This window comes from Callithrix jacchus, chromosome 5 (assembly GCF_049354715.1).
Source record: "Callithrix jacchus isolate 240 chromosome 5, calJac240_pri, whole genome shotgun sequence".
In the NCBI taxonomy this organism is placed as follows: Eukaryota; Metazoa; Chordata; class Mammalia; order Primates; family Cebidae; genus Callithrix; species Callithrix jacchus.
In genome coordinates, this window is record NC_133506.1 from 115,078,748 (window position 1) to 115,100,170 (window position 21,423).

Consider the following 21,423-nt stretch of genomic DNA (forward strand, 5'->3'; position numbering starts at 1 on the left):
ATTTCAGAGGCCACTCAGAGGGAGAAGGTACACTGAACTCAGAGTCAGGCCACCTCTGGTCCTGACTGCCATTCACTGGCTTTGTGACCTCAGATCAAGTCATTTAACATTTCTGAAGCTCAGTCTTCCCAGGGGTATAGAAGGGTTAATAACACCTGCCCTGACTATCTCCCAAGGCTGCTGCAGGGTTCAGATGAGAAAATAATAACAGCTGGCATTTATTGAAAGCTTGCTATGTACCAGGCAGTGGGCCATGTGCTTTATACATCATAGCACCTCTTAAATCTCCAACAGCCCTCTGAAGTAGCCTTGATTGTTGTCCCTCTTTTACAGGCGAAGAAACTGAGACTTGGAGAGTTTAAATAATTGCCCAAGTTAAGGCTGACATTAAACCCAAGCAGACTAACTCCAGGTTCTGCGTTCTTAACTCTGATGCCATACTGCCTCCTGGAGCACATCTCTAAAAGGACCTTGTGTACTTAAAACTCTGCAACAGAAGATGACTGTAGGTATGAACTGTTGCCTACAAGGCAATTCCTCCCGAAGCAAAGCAGAGGGATGCTTCAAGGACACTTGTAAGCAAAGATTGAGGAATGTAGGGAGATTCCAGGATATAGGTCCTCCAAATGCTCAGATGAGTCAGACTCTGGTAAGTAGCAGGAGGGGGCATTTTATCCTTCCCCAACCCCACCACATCCCTGAAAGACAGATAGGGATGCTCTCTGGAGAAAATTCCCAGTTTCTGGGGTTACATGAGATAGTCCACTTTTTGCAGAGGAAACCAAAAAAGACTTCATAGAGCAGAGTCAAGGCCTTTCTCACTTTCTAGTGATAAAAGACAGAGACCCCAAAGAGACTGGAAGAGCGTGGGGTACTGTCACAGAAACAGCATTAAAGCACAAATCAGGACACCTATGCTCAAGTACGAAGACCTGGATCCCAGGTCCAGCTCTAACATTAATTAACAAGTTGTGTAACCTTGGACACAGCCTTCCCATTGTCAGAACCACACGATCTCTAAGGTACTCAGTAAACATTTGATTCCTACAACTCTATCTTCTCTGCCTTGCCTGGCCCATGAGCACTGGGATAAACGGAGAAGAGTCAGCAGTTATGAAGATCCTGGTATATTCAATGTACTATGAGAGTCTTTTAAAAATAATAGTAGGAGTAATATATATGAAGAGCTTACCCTGTGCTGGACCCAGTGCTAAATGCCTTATCAATGTAGCAATGCTATGATAAGAAAAGTTTGGAAATAAGACAAAATGATTACCGGATCCTATAAAAGTCATATTAGAGCACTGTGTAAGAAGGAAGAGTCATAGTAGCAATTTTTTCTTTCTTTGAGACACGGTCTCACTCTGTCACCCAGGCTGAAGTGCAGTGACATGACCACAGCTCATTGTACCCTTGACCTCCTGGGCTCAGCCTCCAGATTAACTGGCACTATGGGTGTGTGCCACCCACACCTGGATAATTTTTTGTATTATTTTTTTTTTTTTTTGTAGAAACAGGTTTCACCATGTTGTCCAGGTTAGTCTTGAACTCCTGGGCTCAAGAAATCTGCCCACCGTGGCCTCCCAAAGTGCTGGGATTACAGGCGTGAGCCACCAGGCTCGGCCCACAAGAGCATTCTGTTGCCAAACTGAAATGGGGAGGTGGGCAGAGCCATCAAAGAGGAGAGGCCCACTGGAGACCCAGGAGCTTCAGGGAGAACCCAGGGATCCCAAAAGAGCAGCAGTCAATACATGCACAGGGAGCTTTCATAGTAGGACAAGGAATTCCAGAGGACAAGGGAGGGCAGGCCTGGGGAGAAATGGAGCCAGGCGAGGCAGCTGAGATGAAATACTCCTGGCCAACTTCTACTCACTCTTCTGAATTCAGCTTAAACATAGCTTCCTCAGGAAGACTTCTAGGACCCTTCAGACCAGGTCCTGCTGAAGCAGGAAGGGCTGCGATAAACAGACCTCTTGGACACTGAATTAGGAAGGAAGAGGTTATTTCAGCCGGTAGCAAGGCGACGTGGTTGTCTAACAGCCACGCTCCTCTAACAAAGAGAAGCTCTGCCTTTATATAGGCTTACAACTCTTGGTCTTACACGTGAAAGGGTCTTGGGTTTACAGTTTTAGAAATTACATGTGAAAGGGTCTTGGGTTTACAGTTTTAGAAATTACATGTGAAAGGGTCTTGGTCGATGGAGGAGGAGTGGAGTGGTGATTTGATCTTTAAAACAGTGTCTTCCGGAGAGATTCCCCTATACTATGCCTGCTCTCGATAGGAAGGCGATTTAGGAGGCGCCAGGCAGTCAGCCTTTTCTTCTATTGAAATGCGGTGTGGAAGTCAAGGGGGAGGTGATCTTGGACGCTTCGGTCTCCTTCCTCACTGTTTCTCTTTCGGTCATGTTTGTCCAACTTGTAATTGACTAATCTATGACTTTGCCTCTGTAAGTGCTGGGAATCCGGCGTGAACCACACAGTGCCTGACATCCACAGGAACTCCATTGATTCTCATTGGGTGGAGGGGAGGAGGGATGGATGGGTGGATGGATGACCTGAAAATCCAGATGAGGGCAGCAGAAGGAAGATGTTGCGTTTGAGGAAGCAAGGGTTTGGTGGAGAACAGGAGGCATATAAAAATGACAGCATATAAACTTACTGGAACTTTTGGGAATTTGATTTTATTTTACTATGGCAAGCCCATATGTGCTTTCTGAAAGGGAGGTAGGATCTACAGTGAGGGGATTTTATCACTGTTTAGCTGTCAATGAGAAAATGCATTTGCCAGCTGCTGGCTAATTCAGTTTCATGGTTTATTTTCAACTCATCATCTATTTTAAAAACTGACTTGAATTTTGCCTACAGCAACCTACAGTTCATCTCTCCTTATGCCTCAGCATTCCCTCTTATGCTCTTCTTTACAATTTAAAACCCCAAATAGTCCCAATTCCAAATATTCTGATTTGCTCTCTGTACAAACCATCAAAATACACAAAATTTTCATCTTTTCTACATTCATACCATACCTCCAAGACAGCATCTTACATCTGAAAATGGCACAAAAATCCCCAGTTAGTCCATGTATTTTGACATGGGATTCAGAAAATGTGCTTTTAGCCCTCACTTCATATTTACTCTGTAAGCCAAAAATAAAATGACTGAATGGACAACCACCTCTCAGCCAAGGGCATTTCCAAAGTCAACCTGAAAAACCAGTTAAGGCCATGGTAGGAAGGAAGGCTGAACCTCCCTTGGTATACCCTCCTCCCTATGGAATTCAGGCACAGCTGACCAGCATTATCATTAAAATAGAGATCTTAAGATTGATAAAAGAAACTCTTTGTAACAGTAAGATACCAAATTCCAACATGTCTCTAGTATAGCATCACATGACAGATAGCAGGCCCTGAGAGAATACAAATAGTCTACCCAAAAATATATTTCTTTGACATATTTTGAAACAGCCCTACAAAGCTCTCTTTTAGGGAAAATCCACATTCTGTAGAGAATCCTCTTCCCTTTCCAGGTCTTTTCCTGATCCAGGAGATATTTAATTAAGAATCTGGTACCTTTATGGGTCTGATAAGAGACATTTGCCATCTATTCTCCCTGAAGCCAGCTACCTAGAGGCTTCATCTGCAATAATAAGAACTTTGGATTCCACAACACCTTATCTTAACCCAAAAGTTGCTTTTTATTGATTTCAGGTCTTTAGATAATAACCTAACTCTTTCAACCAATTGTCAATCAGAAAATCTTTGGGGATATTTTGGCGGGGGCGGAGGATGGTGCAGGAGGAAAGACAAGATCTCACTGTGTCACCCAGGCTGGAGAGCAGTGGCTCACTGCAGCCTCGAATTCTTGGGCTCGAGCTATCCTCCCACTTTCCATGTAGCTGAGACTACAGGCACGCACCACCGCACATGGCTAATTTTTAAAATTTTTTGCAGACATGGGGTCTCACTATGTTGCCTAGGCTGGTCTTGAATTCCTGGGCTCAAGCAGTCCTCCCACTTCAGCCTTTCAAAGTGCTGGGATTACAGGTATAAGCCACTGCACCCAAGCTAGAAAATCTTTCAATCCACCTACAAGTTGGAAACCCTCCAGCCCTTCAAGTCGTCCAACCATTCCAGACCCAACCAATGTATACCTTACGTATATACCCACTGATGTCTGCTTGTATCTAAGACAGTCTCCATTAATTTAGAAAGTTAATTTTGCCAAAGTTGAAGATGCACACCCGTTACCCAGCCTCAAGAGGTCCTGAAGACATGTGCCCAAGGCAATTGGGGCATAGCTTGGTTTTATACACTTTAGAGAGACATGAAACATCAACCAATATATGTAAGAGGTACTTTGGTTCAGCCCAGAAAGGCAGAACAACTTGAAGCAGAGAGGGGGCTTCCAGGTCTCAGGTAGATGAGAGACAAATGGTTGCATTCTTTTGAGTTTCTGATTAACCTTTCCAAAGGAGGCAATCAGACATGCATTTATCTCAGTGAGCAGAGGGATGACTGAATAGAATGGAAGACAGGTTTGCCCTAAGCAGTTCCCAGCTTGACTTTTCCCTTTAGCTTAGTGATTTTGGGGTCCCAAGATTTATTTTCCTTTCACACATCTGTCCCCCTAAAATGTCTAAAATCAAGCTGTAACCCAAGCACCTTGGGCACATGTTCTCAGGATCTCTTGAGAATCTGCATTGGGCCTTGCTCACTCATATTTGGCTCAGAATAATTTCCTCAAATGTTTTATTGAGTTTGACTCTTTGTTGCCAACTTTTTGTTCTATATGTAATCGTCATTTTTGTTTGTTTGCTTTTTTGAGTCAGAGTCTCACTCTGTTATCCAGGCTAGAGTGCAGTGGTGTGATCTCGGCTCACTGCAACCTTCGCCTCCTAGGTTCAAGCAATTCTCCTACCACAGCCTGAGTAGTAGCTGGGACTACAAGCATGAGCCACTATGCCTAGCTAATTTTTGTATTTTTAGTAGAGACGGGCTTTTATCATATTGGCCAGGCTGGTCTCAAACTCCTGACCTTGTGATCTGCCTGCCTCGGCCTCCCAAAGTGCTGGGATGACAGGCGTGAGCCACTGCGCCCGGCTAATCATCATATTTTTTAAGTTTATAAAATTATATATCTAATATATGGAGCAAGCATTGAACTAAATGCTGGCGACACAAAGGTGAATAAAATATAACAGGAAAGAAATGAGTTAACAAATACATGTCAAGAATGTGGAGGCAGGAAAGTATTGCTTTCCCTGATGAACTAGCATAAACCTCTCTAACAATGTAAATTACCTGATTTACATTGCGTTGCCCATTTTTCAGTGAGAGAAATCAAAATCACAGCTTGAGCAAACTAAAATAATAATAGGAATAATTGACGGGGCACGATGGCTCATGCCTGTAATCCCAGCACTTTGGGAGGCCAAAGCGGGTGGATCACCAGGTCAAGAGATTGAGACCATCCTGGCCAACATGGTAAAACCCCATCTCTACTAAAAATACAAAAATTACCTGGGCATGGTGGCCCATGCCTGTAGTCCCAGCTACTTGGGAGGCTGAGGCAGGAGAATTGCTTGAACCCAGGAGGCAGAGGTTGCAGTGAGCTGAGATTGTGCCACTACACTCCAGCCTGGCAACAGAGCGTGACTTTGTCTCAAAAAGTAAAATAAAATAATAGGAATCATTTTTCACTCATGAGATTATGAACAACATCTAGTAGTGAATAAACAAATAAAATAAAGGGTATTATATCAAAAGTCCACCCAGTTTACCATTTAGGTACTATAGTAAAAGTCCATCCCGTTTACCATTTAGAGTCAAAAAATGTAGACAAGAAATGCCAACCAAGTCTTGCTAGATAAGCAACGTTTGAAAGGAAGCAAAGGAAAAAGCAAGGAAGAAACATTAGCAAAACAAAGTCATGGAGGAGAACAACAGCTTGGCTTATTCAGGGAAATCACAAGTAGCTCAAGATTTGTGCAGCATCATAGAAGTGAGAAAGCTGGAGAGATGTGAAAAGGCCAAAATAACAGGCCTTTCTAAGAAGCTAAGGAGCTTGAACATCATCTTGCAGCTGACCACCGTCAAAATGATTATAATGATGGTAACTAACATTCACTGAGAATGTGTTCTGGGCCAGGTGCTGTCATAACTCATCCCACAAGGCAGGTCTGTTTTTATGCCCTTTCTACGTATGAGGAAATTAAAGAGTGGGAGAGAAGAGCTGTTGAAGAATTTTAAGCAAGCATAGCATGTTAACATTTACATTCTTAAAACACATCTCTGTATATACTACAGATGAAATAATACATCTTGTCTTTGCTTCAAAATAAAACAGAGTTTGTGGGTGAGGATATAAAGATTTCCACAACCTGATGTCTTTGAATCTAGGTGATGCATACTATTATACTAATCTCTCATCCTTTTTTTTTTTTTTTTTTTTTCTGAGATGGAGTCTCTCTCTGTCTCCAGGCTGGAGAATAGTAGCGAAATCTCAACTCACTGCAACCTCTGCCTCCTGGGTTCAAGTGATTCTCCTGCCTCAACCTCCCAAGGAGCTGGGATTACAGGCATGTACCACCACTCCTGGCTAATTTTTGTATTTTTTAGTATAGATGGGGTTTTGCCATGTGGGTGTGGTGGCATACCTCTGTAGTCCCAGCCACTCAGGAGGCTGAGGTGGGAGGATCTCTTGAACCTGGGAGATTGAGGCTGCAGTGAACCACAATCACACCACGGTACTCCCGCCTGGGTGATAAAGCAAGACCCTGTCCCAAAATATATGTGTGTGTGTGTGTGTGTGTGTGTGTATGTACATTGAATGTACCCCCAATGTAAACATACCTGTTTATGGCTGGGCATGGTGGCTCTTGCCTGTAATCCCAGCACTTTGGGAGGCTGAGGTTGGTGGCTCACCTGAGGTCAGGTGTTCAAGACCAGCCTGCCCAACATGGTGAAATGCTATCTCTACTAAAAATTAAAAAAAAAAAAAAAAAAAAAAAGCTGGGAGTGGTGGCAGGCACCTATAATGAGCTACTTGGGAGGCTGAGGCAGGAGAATTGCTTGAACCTAGGAGGCAGAGGTTGCAGTGAGCCAAGATCACGACATTACACTCCAGCCTGGGCAACCAGACCAAAACTGTCTCAAAACAACCAAAAAAAAACCCCCAAAACCCTGTTTCTAAGTTACCTATATGATGAATACATTATGGAACAAAAATACTTTTTACACAGCATAGAAGTTCTAATATTTCCTTCCCACAATCTAAAGGGCTGTATCTCATACCCTTAAGGTATGCAAATCCTGCTTTGTGGACCACTGATCTGTCAAGATGATGGCTTTGGGACCAAGATGTTCAATCTCTTGAAACCTCAACTTACTTCCCTGTAAAGTGACAGCTATTTTCCTCACAGAGGAAATTCTATGTATATATGCTGATGTCAGCACAATAACAGCACCAGGGGGTCAGAAATGCTATCCGCACCCCCACAGCCTACTTTCTCCCCAAGCCTCTTGCCCCAGCCTCTATTTGTTTAAAATAAAAAAATGGAAAATACTTTGTTTCTTGTATAATTGTAACGGTGCAGGGCTGCATACTCAGCTCCCTCCCCGTTCTGATGAGGTCCTTGGCCTCTCTTACCTGGAAGAATGGGGAAAGGGGCCACGGAAGCGCGGCGAGCTTACCGAATAAATATCGTGGTCCCAAAGAGTTTTGCAGAAAAGTGATTTATTAGGCAGTGAGAGAGAAAGACAGAGAGAGCTCCCACACTGTTTTGGGAGGGGAATCTGGAGACGGATATCCACATAGGTAAAGAGCAGCGGCGTTTTAACCCTGGAGTTATTCTTTTCTCACTCGTGTTCTCGTCCAGTGAGAGTTCTTTCAAACGTCCTCTGGAGTGATTGATCTTTGTCTTTGATACCAGATTGGCTATCTGGTTCACAACTCTGAGCTACAGAGCCGGCTCCTCCCAGAGCTTTTGGCAGGTTTTTGAACAAAGGAGCCCACCTGGATTTCTCTACCTAGCCTGCTCCGGAAACCTAAAGAACTTTACATTTGAAACTCCTTTGGTTCCCGGATGGAGGGGTGGAGCCAAGAAACTCCTGCCTTTGAAACCCCGCCCCTTGTGGATCAAGAAATTGTCCCTCATAATGACTTTGCAGATGCATTTGAGTATCATCCCAAGTAACTTAAGAACTCTTCAAAGGTGTGAGCAAGCACCTGACCTCATGGGTATTTGCTTGGCTCCATCCTGTACCCAAACTGGAGATGCAGCTATGCTTACAAACCCTACAGCTGGTCTGCTTAGAACAAGTTACATATACTCACCAGAAACACACACATCCACACACACTTAACACCCATCAGTAAGGCAAATGACTTTTAATCTATACTTTGTTTAAACAGAGGAAACTTCTTCAAAAGACTAATAAAATTCTTCAGTTCACTAAATATTAGTGAGGATGGGGGGAGAGATGAATGGGATACATCAAAGATTTCAACTTGTCAATTTATCACTCAAAGTATACACAAGAACATCCTATGTGGCTCTGGATGGCAAAATATCACCTCACAGCTCAAGATGGTCTCCCCCCGCCAAACAGGGAAATGAGCCATAGCATGCATTTCATGCTGTCACAGAAACTGCCAAAAGAGAATTTGTAAAGTTCATGGCTGTGGATCTCATTTCCTTGAAGAATTAGCTTGGCACCGGTTACAAGGCATCACAATGAGAGCCTGACTCAAATCTCTTAACTTCCACTGAGGGGGAAAAATAAACATTAAAATACAAGACACAGAATTAGTAGCATCTCTCCGTAGAACAAATAGCACATCTGTCTACCTTGGAGATTAGAACTGGATTCTTATTCTACTCCCAGTAGAGTATAAAAATGATCTAGAGAGTTTAACAAAGAACAGCTAAAATTTAGATTCTGCTTCCATCATTTTCTCTACAGTAAGTTCCTATAAATCGTCACACTTCTGGGAACTGAAAACCATAGGCAAAATAAGCACATATAAGGCTTGGTGTCCGTTTCTGAAACAATTTAGCTGAAGCTCAGGACAAGGTGACAGGAAAAAGCTCCAAAAGACTTGCCTTCAATATTCATGTGATCCAATGCTGCCCTCTAGCAATGGGAGAGCCAAACAGCACTGACAAGCCCCCTGGTTTCAGGAACTTCAGGTTTTAGCGTTAACATTATTTAATATGAAAAAAGTTGCTGAAAAAGGAGGAAGTAGGGGAAGGGTCTCCACAATCAGATAGCAATAGTTATCTCAAGAGAAAATGTTCTTTTAGAAAAGTGCTGGGCTAAGTTAATGTAACCCACACCTATTGGACTGCCCTATGTCCTACATCCTCTCCAGTGGACCTAGGAGAGCCTTGAAGACATGAAGGACCTGGGACCTATTACTTCACTGGGCAGAGCTACTCCCTGTTGCTGAAAAAACTCCCTCCTCCACCCTGACTTCTCTTTTCCATGTTTTAGTAGATGGTGGGGCTGAAAGCTATTAGACCTAACTTGATAGTTCTCCTAACACCCTCCCAACCCCTGTAATACTTCTTAAATGCATGATATAGTGTCAGTTTTTCCTAAGAAATGTAAGGACTAGTTTCAAACAAGGCTATAAGAAAACTATAGAGCCAGCTGTCAACCTTGAAATCCAAATTAAACATTTAAGATGACATAACAAACATTTCCAGAAAGGGCTGTGGCTAATAATCCATAGGACAAGACTACCAGGTTTACTGTGCCTTCTCTCCAAATAACAGTAACAATGATGAAGTAATAAGCCCAGAAAAGCCTTTTCATTTCCAAAATCACCTTTCCTGGAAGACTTGGAAGTTCAAAGTTCACTATGTGAGATTTCACTGCTCTCTTATCAAACAGACTGACCTCCACATCTCATGAGACTATCTGTTAGCTGATACCCTGAAGCATGGAGAGATGGGGGAAAATACCCATCAGGGTTAGCTGCGAAGTATGAGAAAATCTGCTTATATTATTTTTAGCTACAGACAGGTGTTTCTAATTTCTCACATTTAGTCTTAAATGCATCCAAGTTTGTGTGTGTGTGTGTGTTGGGGGTGGAGGGAAGAACCACATACACTTATTTTCAAACAAAAGCTGCCACATGTTTATTAAGACATTACTGGCTCTTAAGCACAGCTGGCTCTATAAATCATTTTCCAAATATTATCACACATTCCAGAAAGTTTCTGAGACGATATTATCAAGACAGGCTTCTCTTGTGACTCAACTGGACCTGAGGAAAGAACAAAAGACATTACATACCTGATTTATAGCTGCGGGTCATCAACAAACATGTGCTGGCAATGTAATCTTTAGAGTCAGGACAGCTAAACTGCTTTCCCTTCCTAGCTAAAGCTTTGCCCAAAATGCCTGTACCTTTAAAAATCCCTTTTCCTAATTAAATCCATCTGCATTCTCAAAGTCTCTCAACAGTCATTAATCTCTGAGGAGACAGTCAACTGGGTGATGAAGAGGTCAACTGCAAAGCTCAATCTCAGAACCACCACATCTCAGGCCTGAAAGGAAGCCAAGAGAAAGGACGGATGTTCTACGATTTTAAATACGGGGAAGCGGAACTAATGGCCAGCCCCATTATCTACTCCGTGAAATAGGCCAAACTGCTTGCAATCTCTCAAGAAACATATATATGATAAGAGGATTTAAGCCCATACAAGCCATAGCTATATCTGAAGATCCATCTCTCTGTGTTATTAAGTCTTTTGTGGATTAAACATGTTCAGTAATTACAATTTTGATGACAATTACCGAATGCAATATTAGATTTCAGAACTCAGAAGAATCCAGCCAGATTGTTGTGATTTGAGATAAGAAATTCCCAAGAAAGGTTCAAGTCCAGCTAGACAGTTCCTGATTTACTTCCATCCCACCCCTCTAAATAAAGATGCAGTAACCTAGGGGCAGAGAAACAAAGCTCAGCTAATGTGCTGCTTCTACCAACTAACAGCAATGGGTGTAACCTTAAAACCTGCAGAATTTGTAAGAAAAGGGTTTTCTTACTTCAAATAGTCTCTTTAGAAGTCTGAGTAATGGTGCAACCTAAAAAAGTAAAAAATAAGTCATCTAAACAACTTTGTAATTACCCACAGTATTTTCAATGAGATCACAGAATGGCACTTAGGAAGATTTTAGTGGCAAAAATAAGTAATCACAGGCAGTTAGGTTCAGACTCCTCCATCTAACAGTCCGGAGGATCTGAATGTTATCTCAGATTTTTAGATAACATGAGTAAGCTTACTCCAAAGTTTCACATGAGGGTTTATGAAATACCTGATCAGACATAATCAATAAAAATGTCATCAGTCCATCCCAGCTACTGGTATAGCCAGAAATAGTATCATTCTAAACAGCAATGTTCTGGTGAAAAATATAATGGCCTTTGGGTCTTAGAAAAAAGAAATTTTCAGTTATAAAAATACCAAAGGATTTGGAAGAGAATTCTAAGTGCAGTAAGAATCTGCATCCTGGCCGGGCGCAGTGGCTGATGCCTGTAATCCAAGCACTTTGGAGGCCAAGGTGGGTGGATCACTTGAGGTCAGGAATTCAAGACCAGCTGACCAACATGGTGAAACCCCATCTTAAAAAAAAAAAAAAGAATCTGCATCCTTTTATAAAATGCAAACTGAAATAGAACCACACCAAATCTGATCTGAAATGAGACTGATGACATTATCCTGGCATGACCCATTTTCCTCTCAAAGTAAGTAGAACTTAAAACCAATTTATTGTCTGGTATATTCTCCTTTCACAACTATTTGCTCAAAACCAATTTACATTTCTCCTTTTCTTCACTCCCGATTTCAGTTCATTTTGAAAGCAGGCATTCCCTAAAGCACACAGACATAAAGGGTTCTATGTAGCATTCACTACCAACGGGAGCAAGGAAAGAGGGCTGTGATCTACATCACAGGTTTTCTACTGAAAGCTCTTTAGCTCTCTCTGAAAGATCCACCTTGTCACCTCTATCTTCTAGCAATGATGCCATTAGGTTTTGTTTGTTCCTGTTTTATAGCCAAGTATGTTGGGTAAAGAAAAGAACCTGGACAGCACATTTAAGTTCTGGTTACCTTTATGGTTAATACCCTTATTTACAGCTTACAGCTACAGGGAAAGAAACACCTTTTAAAAAGAAATCAATTAAATCTAGTGGAGTAAACTGATTTATCAAATCAGCGAAAGTTAATCTATTGGCTACTTTTCCTCAGTTTGACATTCTCAAAATATTGCTTTCCAAAAAATATATATATTCACCAGGTGAACTTTTCTGCTAGTGACATTTTATGGTATAAAAATACACAACTTAAGATAATGAAGATGAGAGTCAAGATGAATATGCTACAATTAATTGTAGAATTAGAAATATATAGTATCTCTTCATATTGTCAGAACTAGTTTATAGGTACCTCTGATTTTTAATCACAAATAATACCTACCTATACATCAGGGCCTTGCCCTTTTCATTCCCCAAAGCAAAGTATCCACTTCTGGGAGAAAAATCCATGGTATGAACATGAGAAATATTCTTCTTCTTAATGACTGGGAAGTTTGAAAATACTGTACAGGAGGGAAGATGAACCTGTGGGAGATAATAAAAAGTTTTAAACTGCAAAGACTTGTAACTCACGTTTCTTACATCGTCATCTTCATTCTATCTGCTCAAACAAAAAGCCCATTCTGATTGTAGTACACAAGAAAGTAGTCTATTAGTCCAGAAAACTATTCCAAAATTAAGCTTTGATCTTTAATTTTTTTTTCACTTTATTTTTAGAGTTAAGAGACACGACTGCAGTTTTGCTACATGGCTCTCCTGCATAGTGGTGAAGTCTGGGCTCTTAGTGTCACCATCACTCCAACGGTGGATAGGGTGTCAAATCTTTTGGCTTCCCTGGGCCACAGTGGAAGAATTGTCTTGGGCCACACATAAAATACACTAACAACAGGTGATGAGCTTAAGAAAGTTGGACAAGCTTGATACACACTGTACCCATCAGATAATTTCTCACCCCTTACTCCCGCTCCCATACTCCCACCCTTCCAAGTCTCCGATGTCTATTATTCCACTCTGTGTTGGTGTGTACACACTGTAAAATCTGATCTTTAATGTGTTATTAACTGAGCAGGAAAGGAGGACAGAGATAAAACATCAATACAGCATCTAGCATGATGCCTCAGAGATTCAAATGTTTGCTTAATAAATTAATGAATAAACTAAAGCGAAAAGTACCCACTCTAGCTTAACGACCACAGTAAAGAATGATAAAATCTGATCAAAGGGGAAAGAGATTTTTAGACATTATGAAGATTCACCTGGTTAGATGGTGAAAAAAAAATTAAACATTATATACAGAGTCTGATTTTACGTAACTGAAGCCTAGGCAAAGTCATACCACATATATTCTAATATAATAAAATTGCTATTTTATACTTTTAATTTTCAACTATTATATATGCTCTTTTCCTTTTACAATTTCTCCTCAAAGAGGGCTGAATCATGAAAACCTAACTCCAAGTGAAACTGTTCCAATTTAGAGAAAGCCCAAAGCTCACCTCAAAGCCAGGCCTAAGCATGAGGAGGAACACACAGTCTTTCTCCAGAGTCTACTTCCTAAGTTCAAGAGAGTTGAGACAGGTCCTCACCCAATTAGTGGTTGAATAAAACCCAGGTAAGGAAGCAGTTAGCTTTAGGTCACAATTGTTAACAACACTCACCTTCAGAAGTTCTCTAGCTCTCCCAAGAGATACAGCATCTTCATACATGTTCTAATACATACGAGTGTATCACTCAGCTACTCACCTGGGCAGTTTCTCATCCTCTACACTTTTAGGTCAGACTTTATACAATCAATTGAAGTGATTTTCACAGACAAGTGCTAGGTAAAACCCACTGATACATACACCCATTAAACTGGTTTCAGTCAGTCACACACTGGGCCAAATTCCCTCTAATACATACTTACTGACCATTTTGTCAAGAAAATACTGTTTACAGTGACTCTCCAAGCCACATTCAATTATTCTCAACTTTGCCAGAAGGCAGGTTCTGCCTGCACAGCATGGCATCAATGTGAAGGTAACGGTGCTAATGAGAAGTGGTCTTGACCCATTAAAGCTAAGAAGCTGGCAGTACCCCAATTTGATCTTCCTGTCTGAAGTTTTTAAATACCACTCTTTATACAGGTTCTTCAAGAAATTACTTTGAGTATAGGTATTTCTTCAAGCACATAGTAAAGCAGATTCCTGTTTTACAGCGAGAAGCCACAACATGGATATTGCAAAATTTATTTACATTTAATTTGGGAAGGCAGGTATTATATAAATGTGTGATAAGTACCTTGGCTTAACTGTGTTTTTCTTGGATTACTGTAAGTTTGTATCCTCCAGGCATGTGCCAAGTATGAACAGATGATCCAAAGTATCAGGAGAGCAGATGATCAGGAGAAAAACATTTGCTGCAAAGGCTAAGGAGAAAGCTGTTCTACCTCTGCCTTTTGTTCCCACCCTATTCACCTGATACTATGAAACCATGCCTCAGGCATTCACTCACCAACGCTCCTGGAATGACTCTGAAGTTTGGGGAGCTGGTTTTCTGACTCTTCCTAATCAAAATACACCAGAATCAACCTATCTGAATTATTATTATTTTTTTTTTTGAGTTGGAGTCTCTCTGTTGCCCAGGCTGGAGTGCAATGGTGCGATCTCAGCTTACTGCAACCTCTGCCTCCGGGGTTCCAGCAATTCTTCTGTCTCAGCCGCCTGAGTAGCGGGATTATAGGTGTGCACCACCACACCCAGCTAATTTTTGTATTTTTAGTAAAAACTGGGGTGTCACCATGTTGGCCAGGCTGGTCTCGAACTCCTGTCCTCAAAAGGATCCCCTGCTTTGGCCTCCTGAAGTGCCAGGATTACAGGTGTAAGCCACCACCCAGCAATGACTTCTTAAAGATAATTATGTTAAACCAGCTGATATGGTTTAGTTGTGTCCCCATCCAAATCTCATCTCTAATTGTAATCCCCAGGTGTAGAGGGAGGGAGGTGATTGGATTATGGGGGCAGTTTCCCCCATGCTTTTCTCATGATAGTGAGTTCTCATGAGCTCTGATGGTTCTCTAAGTGTTTGGAAGTTCCTTCTTTGCACCACTACTCTCTCCTGCCACCTTGTGAAGAAGGTACCTGCTTCCCCGTCCACCACGATTATAAGTTTCCTGACCCCTTCCAAGCCATGGGGAATGTGAGTTAATTAAACCTCTTTGCTTTGTAAATTACCCAGTCTCAGGTGGCATTCTTTATAGCAGTGTGAAAACTAATATACTAATATACCAGCTTTTTTTTTTTTTTTTTTTTTTGAGACGGAGTTTCGCTCTTGTTACCCAGGCTGGAGTGCAATGGCCCGATCTCGGCTCACCACAACCTCCGCCTCCTGTATTCAGGCAATTCTCCTGCCTCAGCATCCTGAGTAGCTGGGATTACAGGCACGCACCACCATGCCCAGCTAATTTTTTGTATTTTTAGTAGAGACGGGGTTTCACCATGTTGACCAGGATGGTCTCGATCTCTTGACCTCGTGATCCACCCGCCTCAGCCTCCCAAAGTGCTGGGATTACAGGCGTGAGCCACCATGCCCGGCTATACCAGCTTTTTATTTCCAACCAAATTTGGGGGAAAATGGTCTCCTAATTTGGATTCATGTATAATGAAATCAATTGCTAATTACAAATAAGAGCAAAAAAATAGAATAATAAATAAGACATACCATTGTATATTTAAAAATAAGAGTGTAACTGGATTTTTTCTTGAGACACAGTTTTGCTCTTGCTGCCCAGGCAGTGGTACAATCTCAGCTCGTTGCAACCTCTGCCTCCCAAGTTCTAGTGATTCTTCTGCCTCAGCCTCCCAAGTAGCTGGGATTACAGGCATGCGCCACCACACCCAGCTAATTTTATATTTTTAGTAGAGATGGGGTTTCTCCATGTTAGTCAGACTAGTCTCAAACTCCCAACTTCAGGTGATCTGCCCGGAGTGACCCAACATGCCTAGTCTGTGTAACTGGGTTTTTTACCAGAAGGTGGCTACTTATTTTTGTAGCTAAATAGACAAAACACAGCACCAGAAAACTTGTGGTAAATACACACACAGTCTCTGATGTAAATGGTATCCCTCTAGGCCATGGTGCCCCCAATGCAACAAATAACCTACAAAACCATACACAGGAGCATGGAGTCACACAATGGGACAGTATGTCCTTCTGGTGAAAGATAAATGCCAACTTACAGAAAACTTATTTTTAAACTTAAAATTCATAGAGAGAGGCAGGGTCTCACTATATTGCCCAGGCGAGTCTCAAACTCCTGGCCTCAAGTGTTCCTCTTTCCTTAGCCTCTCAAAGTGCTGGGATTAAGGTGTGAGCCACCACACCTGATCTATTCTTAAACTTTATCTCTGCTACAGACTGGGAATATCAGGGAAAGGAGGGGGGTTGTTTACAATGTCCTCCTAAGAGATCAGTAGTATCTACCTGCTAAATTCCCCAGTGTACTCTCTCACTGCATTGTGAATCCTCCCTCAGGCCAATGATCCCACCTGGTTAAAACTATGCTGTGTTCTGACATCTATTTATAGCTCCCTTATTAGCACTAGGTGATCCCACCGCCTCAGACTCCCAAAGTGCTGGGATTACAGGCATGAGCCACAGTGGCCAGCCTTTCTAATACCATTTCTATCATGACAATTAAGTGTCCAGATATCAAAATTCAAGAAGTAAACACTCACTTATCCTTGATTTAATGGGTGGGAAGTTCCGTGACGGTTCTACTACATCCAAAATTGTAGATGTAATAGGAATTTGACTTCTGAGTCTCCTACTAGTGCAACAGGTTAATATTACTAGTACACCACTCCCATTAGAGGAGCAGGGATTTTAAAGCTGACTTGAATTAGAACCTTCTCATTTATCAAATGATTCGTTCAACAGAGAGGCAATAAAATCCTATGCTGTATTTTTCACACTCTTTTTCCGGCAAAACATTTCTTTTTGTGCGGCAAACCACCATGGCACGTGTATACCTATGTAACAAACCTGCACATGTATCTCATAATTTAAAGTATAATAAAAAAACAAAATTTCTTTTTGTTGTTTTTGAGACAGAATCTTCTTCTGTCACCCAGGCTGGAGTGCAGAGGCACGATCTTGGCTCACTACAACCTCCACCTCCTGGGCTCAAGTGAATCTCCTGCGCCTCAGCCTCCACAGATGCTTGGATTACAGGCACCCACTGCCACGCCCAGCTCATTTTTGTATTTTTAGTACAGAAGAGGTTTCATCATGTTGGCCAGACTGGTCTTAAACTCCTGACCTCAAGTGATACACCCACCTCAGCTTCCCAAAGTTCTGGGATTACAGGCCTGGGAAATCACATGCAGAATCCCAGTATATGCCACAGACAACAGTGACACTGCTCTGTATGATACAAGTAGGAGCTTAGCCTCCTCCTTGATCTACATGCCATATAAAGACCTGTGCAGAATCTAGAGCCTTGCAGAATTCAGTCAGAAAACCAATGAACTGCTAGAAAAAAAAATGTGGAATCTAAATCATAATTCTAGCCTTTGTTAACTATTTATTTTGGTCAGGTTAATCCTCTGAAGAACTGTTACTTGGCTCAAATTTTTTGCAGAACTCTTTGTAAATCTTTGTAAACTATACGCTCTAATACAAAGCTGATGGCAGATGCAAGCCTTTTTACCAAGTGAGCACAATAAAAATAACACACTTTGTAAAGTGTGTACAATCTGGTAGTATACACATAACAGCAGCAAACATAATACTGCTATTCAAAGTTCTATTTCTTCTATATACCTGGTGCCTTGAGCAAAAAAACTGTTAAATGAATGAGGAAATTGGTTCTGCTTGAAGGGCAGGAAACTTCACAGAGATGGGGTGATATTTAAGCTAAGCTCTGAGGCTGGGCAGAAAAGAGTTTACATAGGCCTGAAGCCAGTATCCTTAGAAAGGTCTGCTTACAAGGGTGGCCATCGCATGGTGACTAGCCTGCAGTTCCTTATACTAGCATTAAACGTTCCTAAATGATATGGGTAGCTCACTGTGCCTAAACTGTTTGTACAAACAATGCAGTTTATGCTAAACACCTGGCTTTTCTTCTGGGAATCTAGAATTTCGATACATGCTAGGCAAACGGTACCTATATGAACCCCCAATAAAAACCTTCAACAGTGAGTCTCTAATGAACTTCCCAGGAAGAAAACACTTAACAGATGTTATCAGAACTCTTTTACTGGAGGAATTAAACCCGTCCTGTGTGGCTCCACTAGGAGAGGACTCTTTCCTACAGACTTTACCCCATGTACCTTTTCCCTTTGCTGATTTTGCTTAGTATCCTTTTCACTGCAATAAATTTTAGCCATGAGTTCAATGAACATATGCAGAGTCCTATAAGTCTTTCTAGTTAGCCACCAAACCTGGAGGTGGTCCTGAGGATTCCTGATACAGAGGGTATATTCACAAGAACTACCTAGCTATTTAAATTACAGTACTTTTATACAATTTAATTTTCAAGTTCAACTGACTTTCAAAACCTAAGAATTGCCTCTGTTCTGTGAAGACAACAGGCCTTTAAAAGGTAGATGAGAAAAGAAAATTGTGAAGGAATGAAGTGTCTGCCTTAAAAACAGTCCTTAACATTAACACTGAAAGAAACCTCTGGGCCAGGCGCAGTGGCTCACACCTATAATCCCAGCACTTTGGGAGGCTGAGGCAGGTGGATGACGAGGTCAAGAGATTGAGACCATCCTGGTCAACATGATGAAACTCCGTCTCTACTAAAAATACAAAAATTAGCTGGGCATGGTGGTGCGTGCCTGTAGTCCCAGCTACTTGGGAGGCTGAGGCAGGAGAACTGCTTGAACCCAGAAGGCGGAGATTGCGGTGAGCCGAGATCGTGCCATTGCACTCCAGTCTGGGTAACAACAGCGAAACTCCGTCTCAAAAAAAGAAAGAAAGAAAGAAGAAAGAAAGAAAAGAAAGAAAGGAAGGAAGGAAGGAAGGAAGGAAGGAAGGAAGGAAGGAAGGAAGGAAGGAAGGAAGGAAGGAAGGAAGGAAGGAAGGAAAGAAAGAAAAAGAAACCTCTGAAAATGAGGACCACCACTTTAGGAATGGTGAGAATGGACAGCAGACCTTTCCTAAAAGAAATGACATAATACAAATGTGTGGCTATTGTGCACCCTTCCCACAACTACATTCAAAAGCTACAATACTCATCATTTCTACATCAAAAGAAGTCACTATTTTAAAAACAATTCAACACTCTCCTTTCCTATTACTCTTCCATGATTTCAACTTAAATTTAAAAATTAACAATGATAAAGGGGTAATGAAATATTTACCAATCTGACGGCTTCTTTCATTTTTTCTGAAGCAATTGCCAAGATTTCTGTAGTTGGATTGAAGGTCAGCGAAGTAACACCTGTAACCAAGTTCATTACAGCTTTTATTGGCTTTGGGTTTGTTTCTTGGAGACAAGAATCTTGATTGTATATATTTACCACTCCACAATTAGAACTACAAAGAGAAAAGGGATTAAAATAGATTTAAAAACAAGTAAAAGGGCTTTCAAAACCTGAGTGACAGATTTAACCTTACAAACTGGTATTTGCAGGAATCATGTGTTACAAAGAGACCAGTCACAGCCACTATAGCAACAAATGTCCTCAAGAACCTCCAACCGGCTGAAAACGGAATTCAAATTCTCCCCCTTTAGTTGACTTCTTGAAGGCTGAACTTTACAGACTCTTCTTGCATCCTGTTTCCTTCACAGTCACCTCTTTCTCCAACCTACTTCTAGTGTCTCATTCATCTCATTTACTCCCCCAGAGCACCTAATCACCCACCACATCTAAATCAGTGCCTTTAGTCCTAACTATGCACTGCATTCCTAACGGTCTGTTGGGGGCCACCACATGCATATGATCTCTTCTAACACCATCACCCCTCCTCCTCCCCCTTCCCTTCAATGACAATTCCACTCCTCTGGTTGCACACAGGCCTGGACTCTGAGAATGTGAATGCTTCTCTCCCACTCTCCATCTTCCAAGCACTTACCAAATACATTACAAACATCCTGTGCCTATTCCCCTATTCCCATTCCCACTGTCCTAGTGACTCATTACCTGATGCATGCCTATTGCTACAGTGACCTCAAGGCTCATCTCCCTGTCCCTTTCTTCCTCTTCTAAAAGCTTAAAGATTTGCTTGAGATTCTTTAAGAATAACTTAAAAGATTCTGAAGGCTTAAATGGTGTTTGGCCAAGCACATCAGAATTCAATTACACTGAAGGGCAATTAAAATTAAATGAGTTTAAGCTATAGTATTAGATTCTTTCCTGTATAGGCCCTTGAAAGGGGACTAATAAAAAGTGATAGAAAAGAGAGAGAGCAAGGACCAGAAAAACACTAACTTCATTGGCTTCACAAATTTGAGTGAAGGTCCTTTTTGTGCAGTTTTTCTTGCCCCACAAAGAGGCAAATACAGTTCTGCTTAAAATTACTTATGAGTTTAAACCAGTCTTTGTTTTAAAGGCGCTTTATTCCCAGATCTGCTACTCATGAATCGCTGCCATAGCACACACTACTCTGGCAAAGTCTTGGCTTGTGCTGAGATGTCCTCACTACAGGCTTGACACAGGTATGGTGACTGGAAGGGAAAAGAAGGGGCCTTCATCTGGGCACTCCTCCTCCAAGGGATCTGTCACTGTTCTACTGCCTAAGGCAGATGGCCTGGTCTCCAAGTTCCACAGCCTTCCCAAGCCAAATTTGTAAATGGTGGTAGGGATATATATACAAGCAGTTTCCCCAGTTTTAACCTTGAAGGAGGGAGTGATCAAAGAGTAGAGAGTATACTAAGTTTCTGGACAGCAAGACCCCTTGACTTCCAACCCCAGGGAGGATTTGACTGAAATCATTTCATGGCTCAACTGGGTTTGATCTAAGAAAATCATAAAAGCATATTCCTTAAAGTTATAGAATTATGGGTGCTAATTAGTGATTTAGCAAGGTAGCTTAGAATTACTGCCAAGTATCCAATGCCTCATCCTCCTACCCTGCATCTTCAGAATCAAGTGGAACAGAGCCATGTTTTCCCCAATGTAATAACCAATTTTTTCAGTAATAGCACAAATGTGTTCTAGATAGTATTTTTAAAGTTTCTACAATACTAATAAATGGTATTTCCAAGGAACATGTTTTTTATTTATACCTCCAACTGGATGAAGAAAAAATGCTGTAGGTATCTTTAAGATTTAAACCCAACTAAAGTTACTTATTCTATCTCCTCATCAATGACAAGAAACTGGGCCGG

At 41.5% G+C, this 21,423-nt stretch overlaps 1 protein-coding gene across 2 annotated transcripts in view; it reads right to left on the reverse strand.

Annotated features, from left to right (window-relative positions):
- Nucleotides 1–10,118: 10,118 nt before the first annotated feature.
- UTP18 (UTP18 small subunit processome component) overlaps nucleotides 10,119–21,423 on the reverse strand; it is a 31,069-nt gene continuing 19,764 nt past the window's right edge. Inside the window, exons 11-14 of one of the 2 annotated variants that reach the window (XR_001911739.4) lie at nucleotides 19,454–19,533; nucleotides 12,490–12,632; nucleotides 11,057–11,095; nucleotides 10,119–10,271 (exon numbers count right to left, since the gene is read on the reverse strand). Coding sequence is in view for 1 of the 2 variants with exons in the window: in XM_002748415.6 (XP_002748461.4) it covers nucleotides 11,071–11,095; nucleotides 12,490–12,632; nucleotides 19,454–19,628 (343 nt within the window). In the remaining variant the exon portion in view is untranslated. Of the gene's footprint in view, nucleotides 10,272–11,056; nucleotides 11,096–12,489; nucleotides 12,633–19,453; nucleotides 19,629–21,423 lie in introns of both variants that reach the window. The other variant, XM_002748415.6, reaches the window with a different exon arrangement.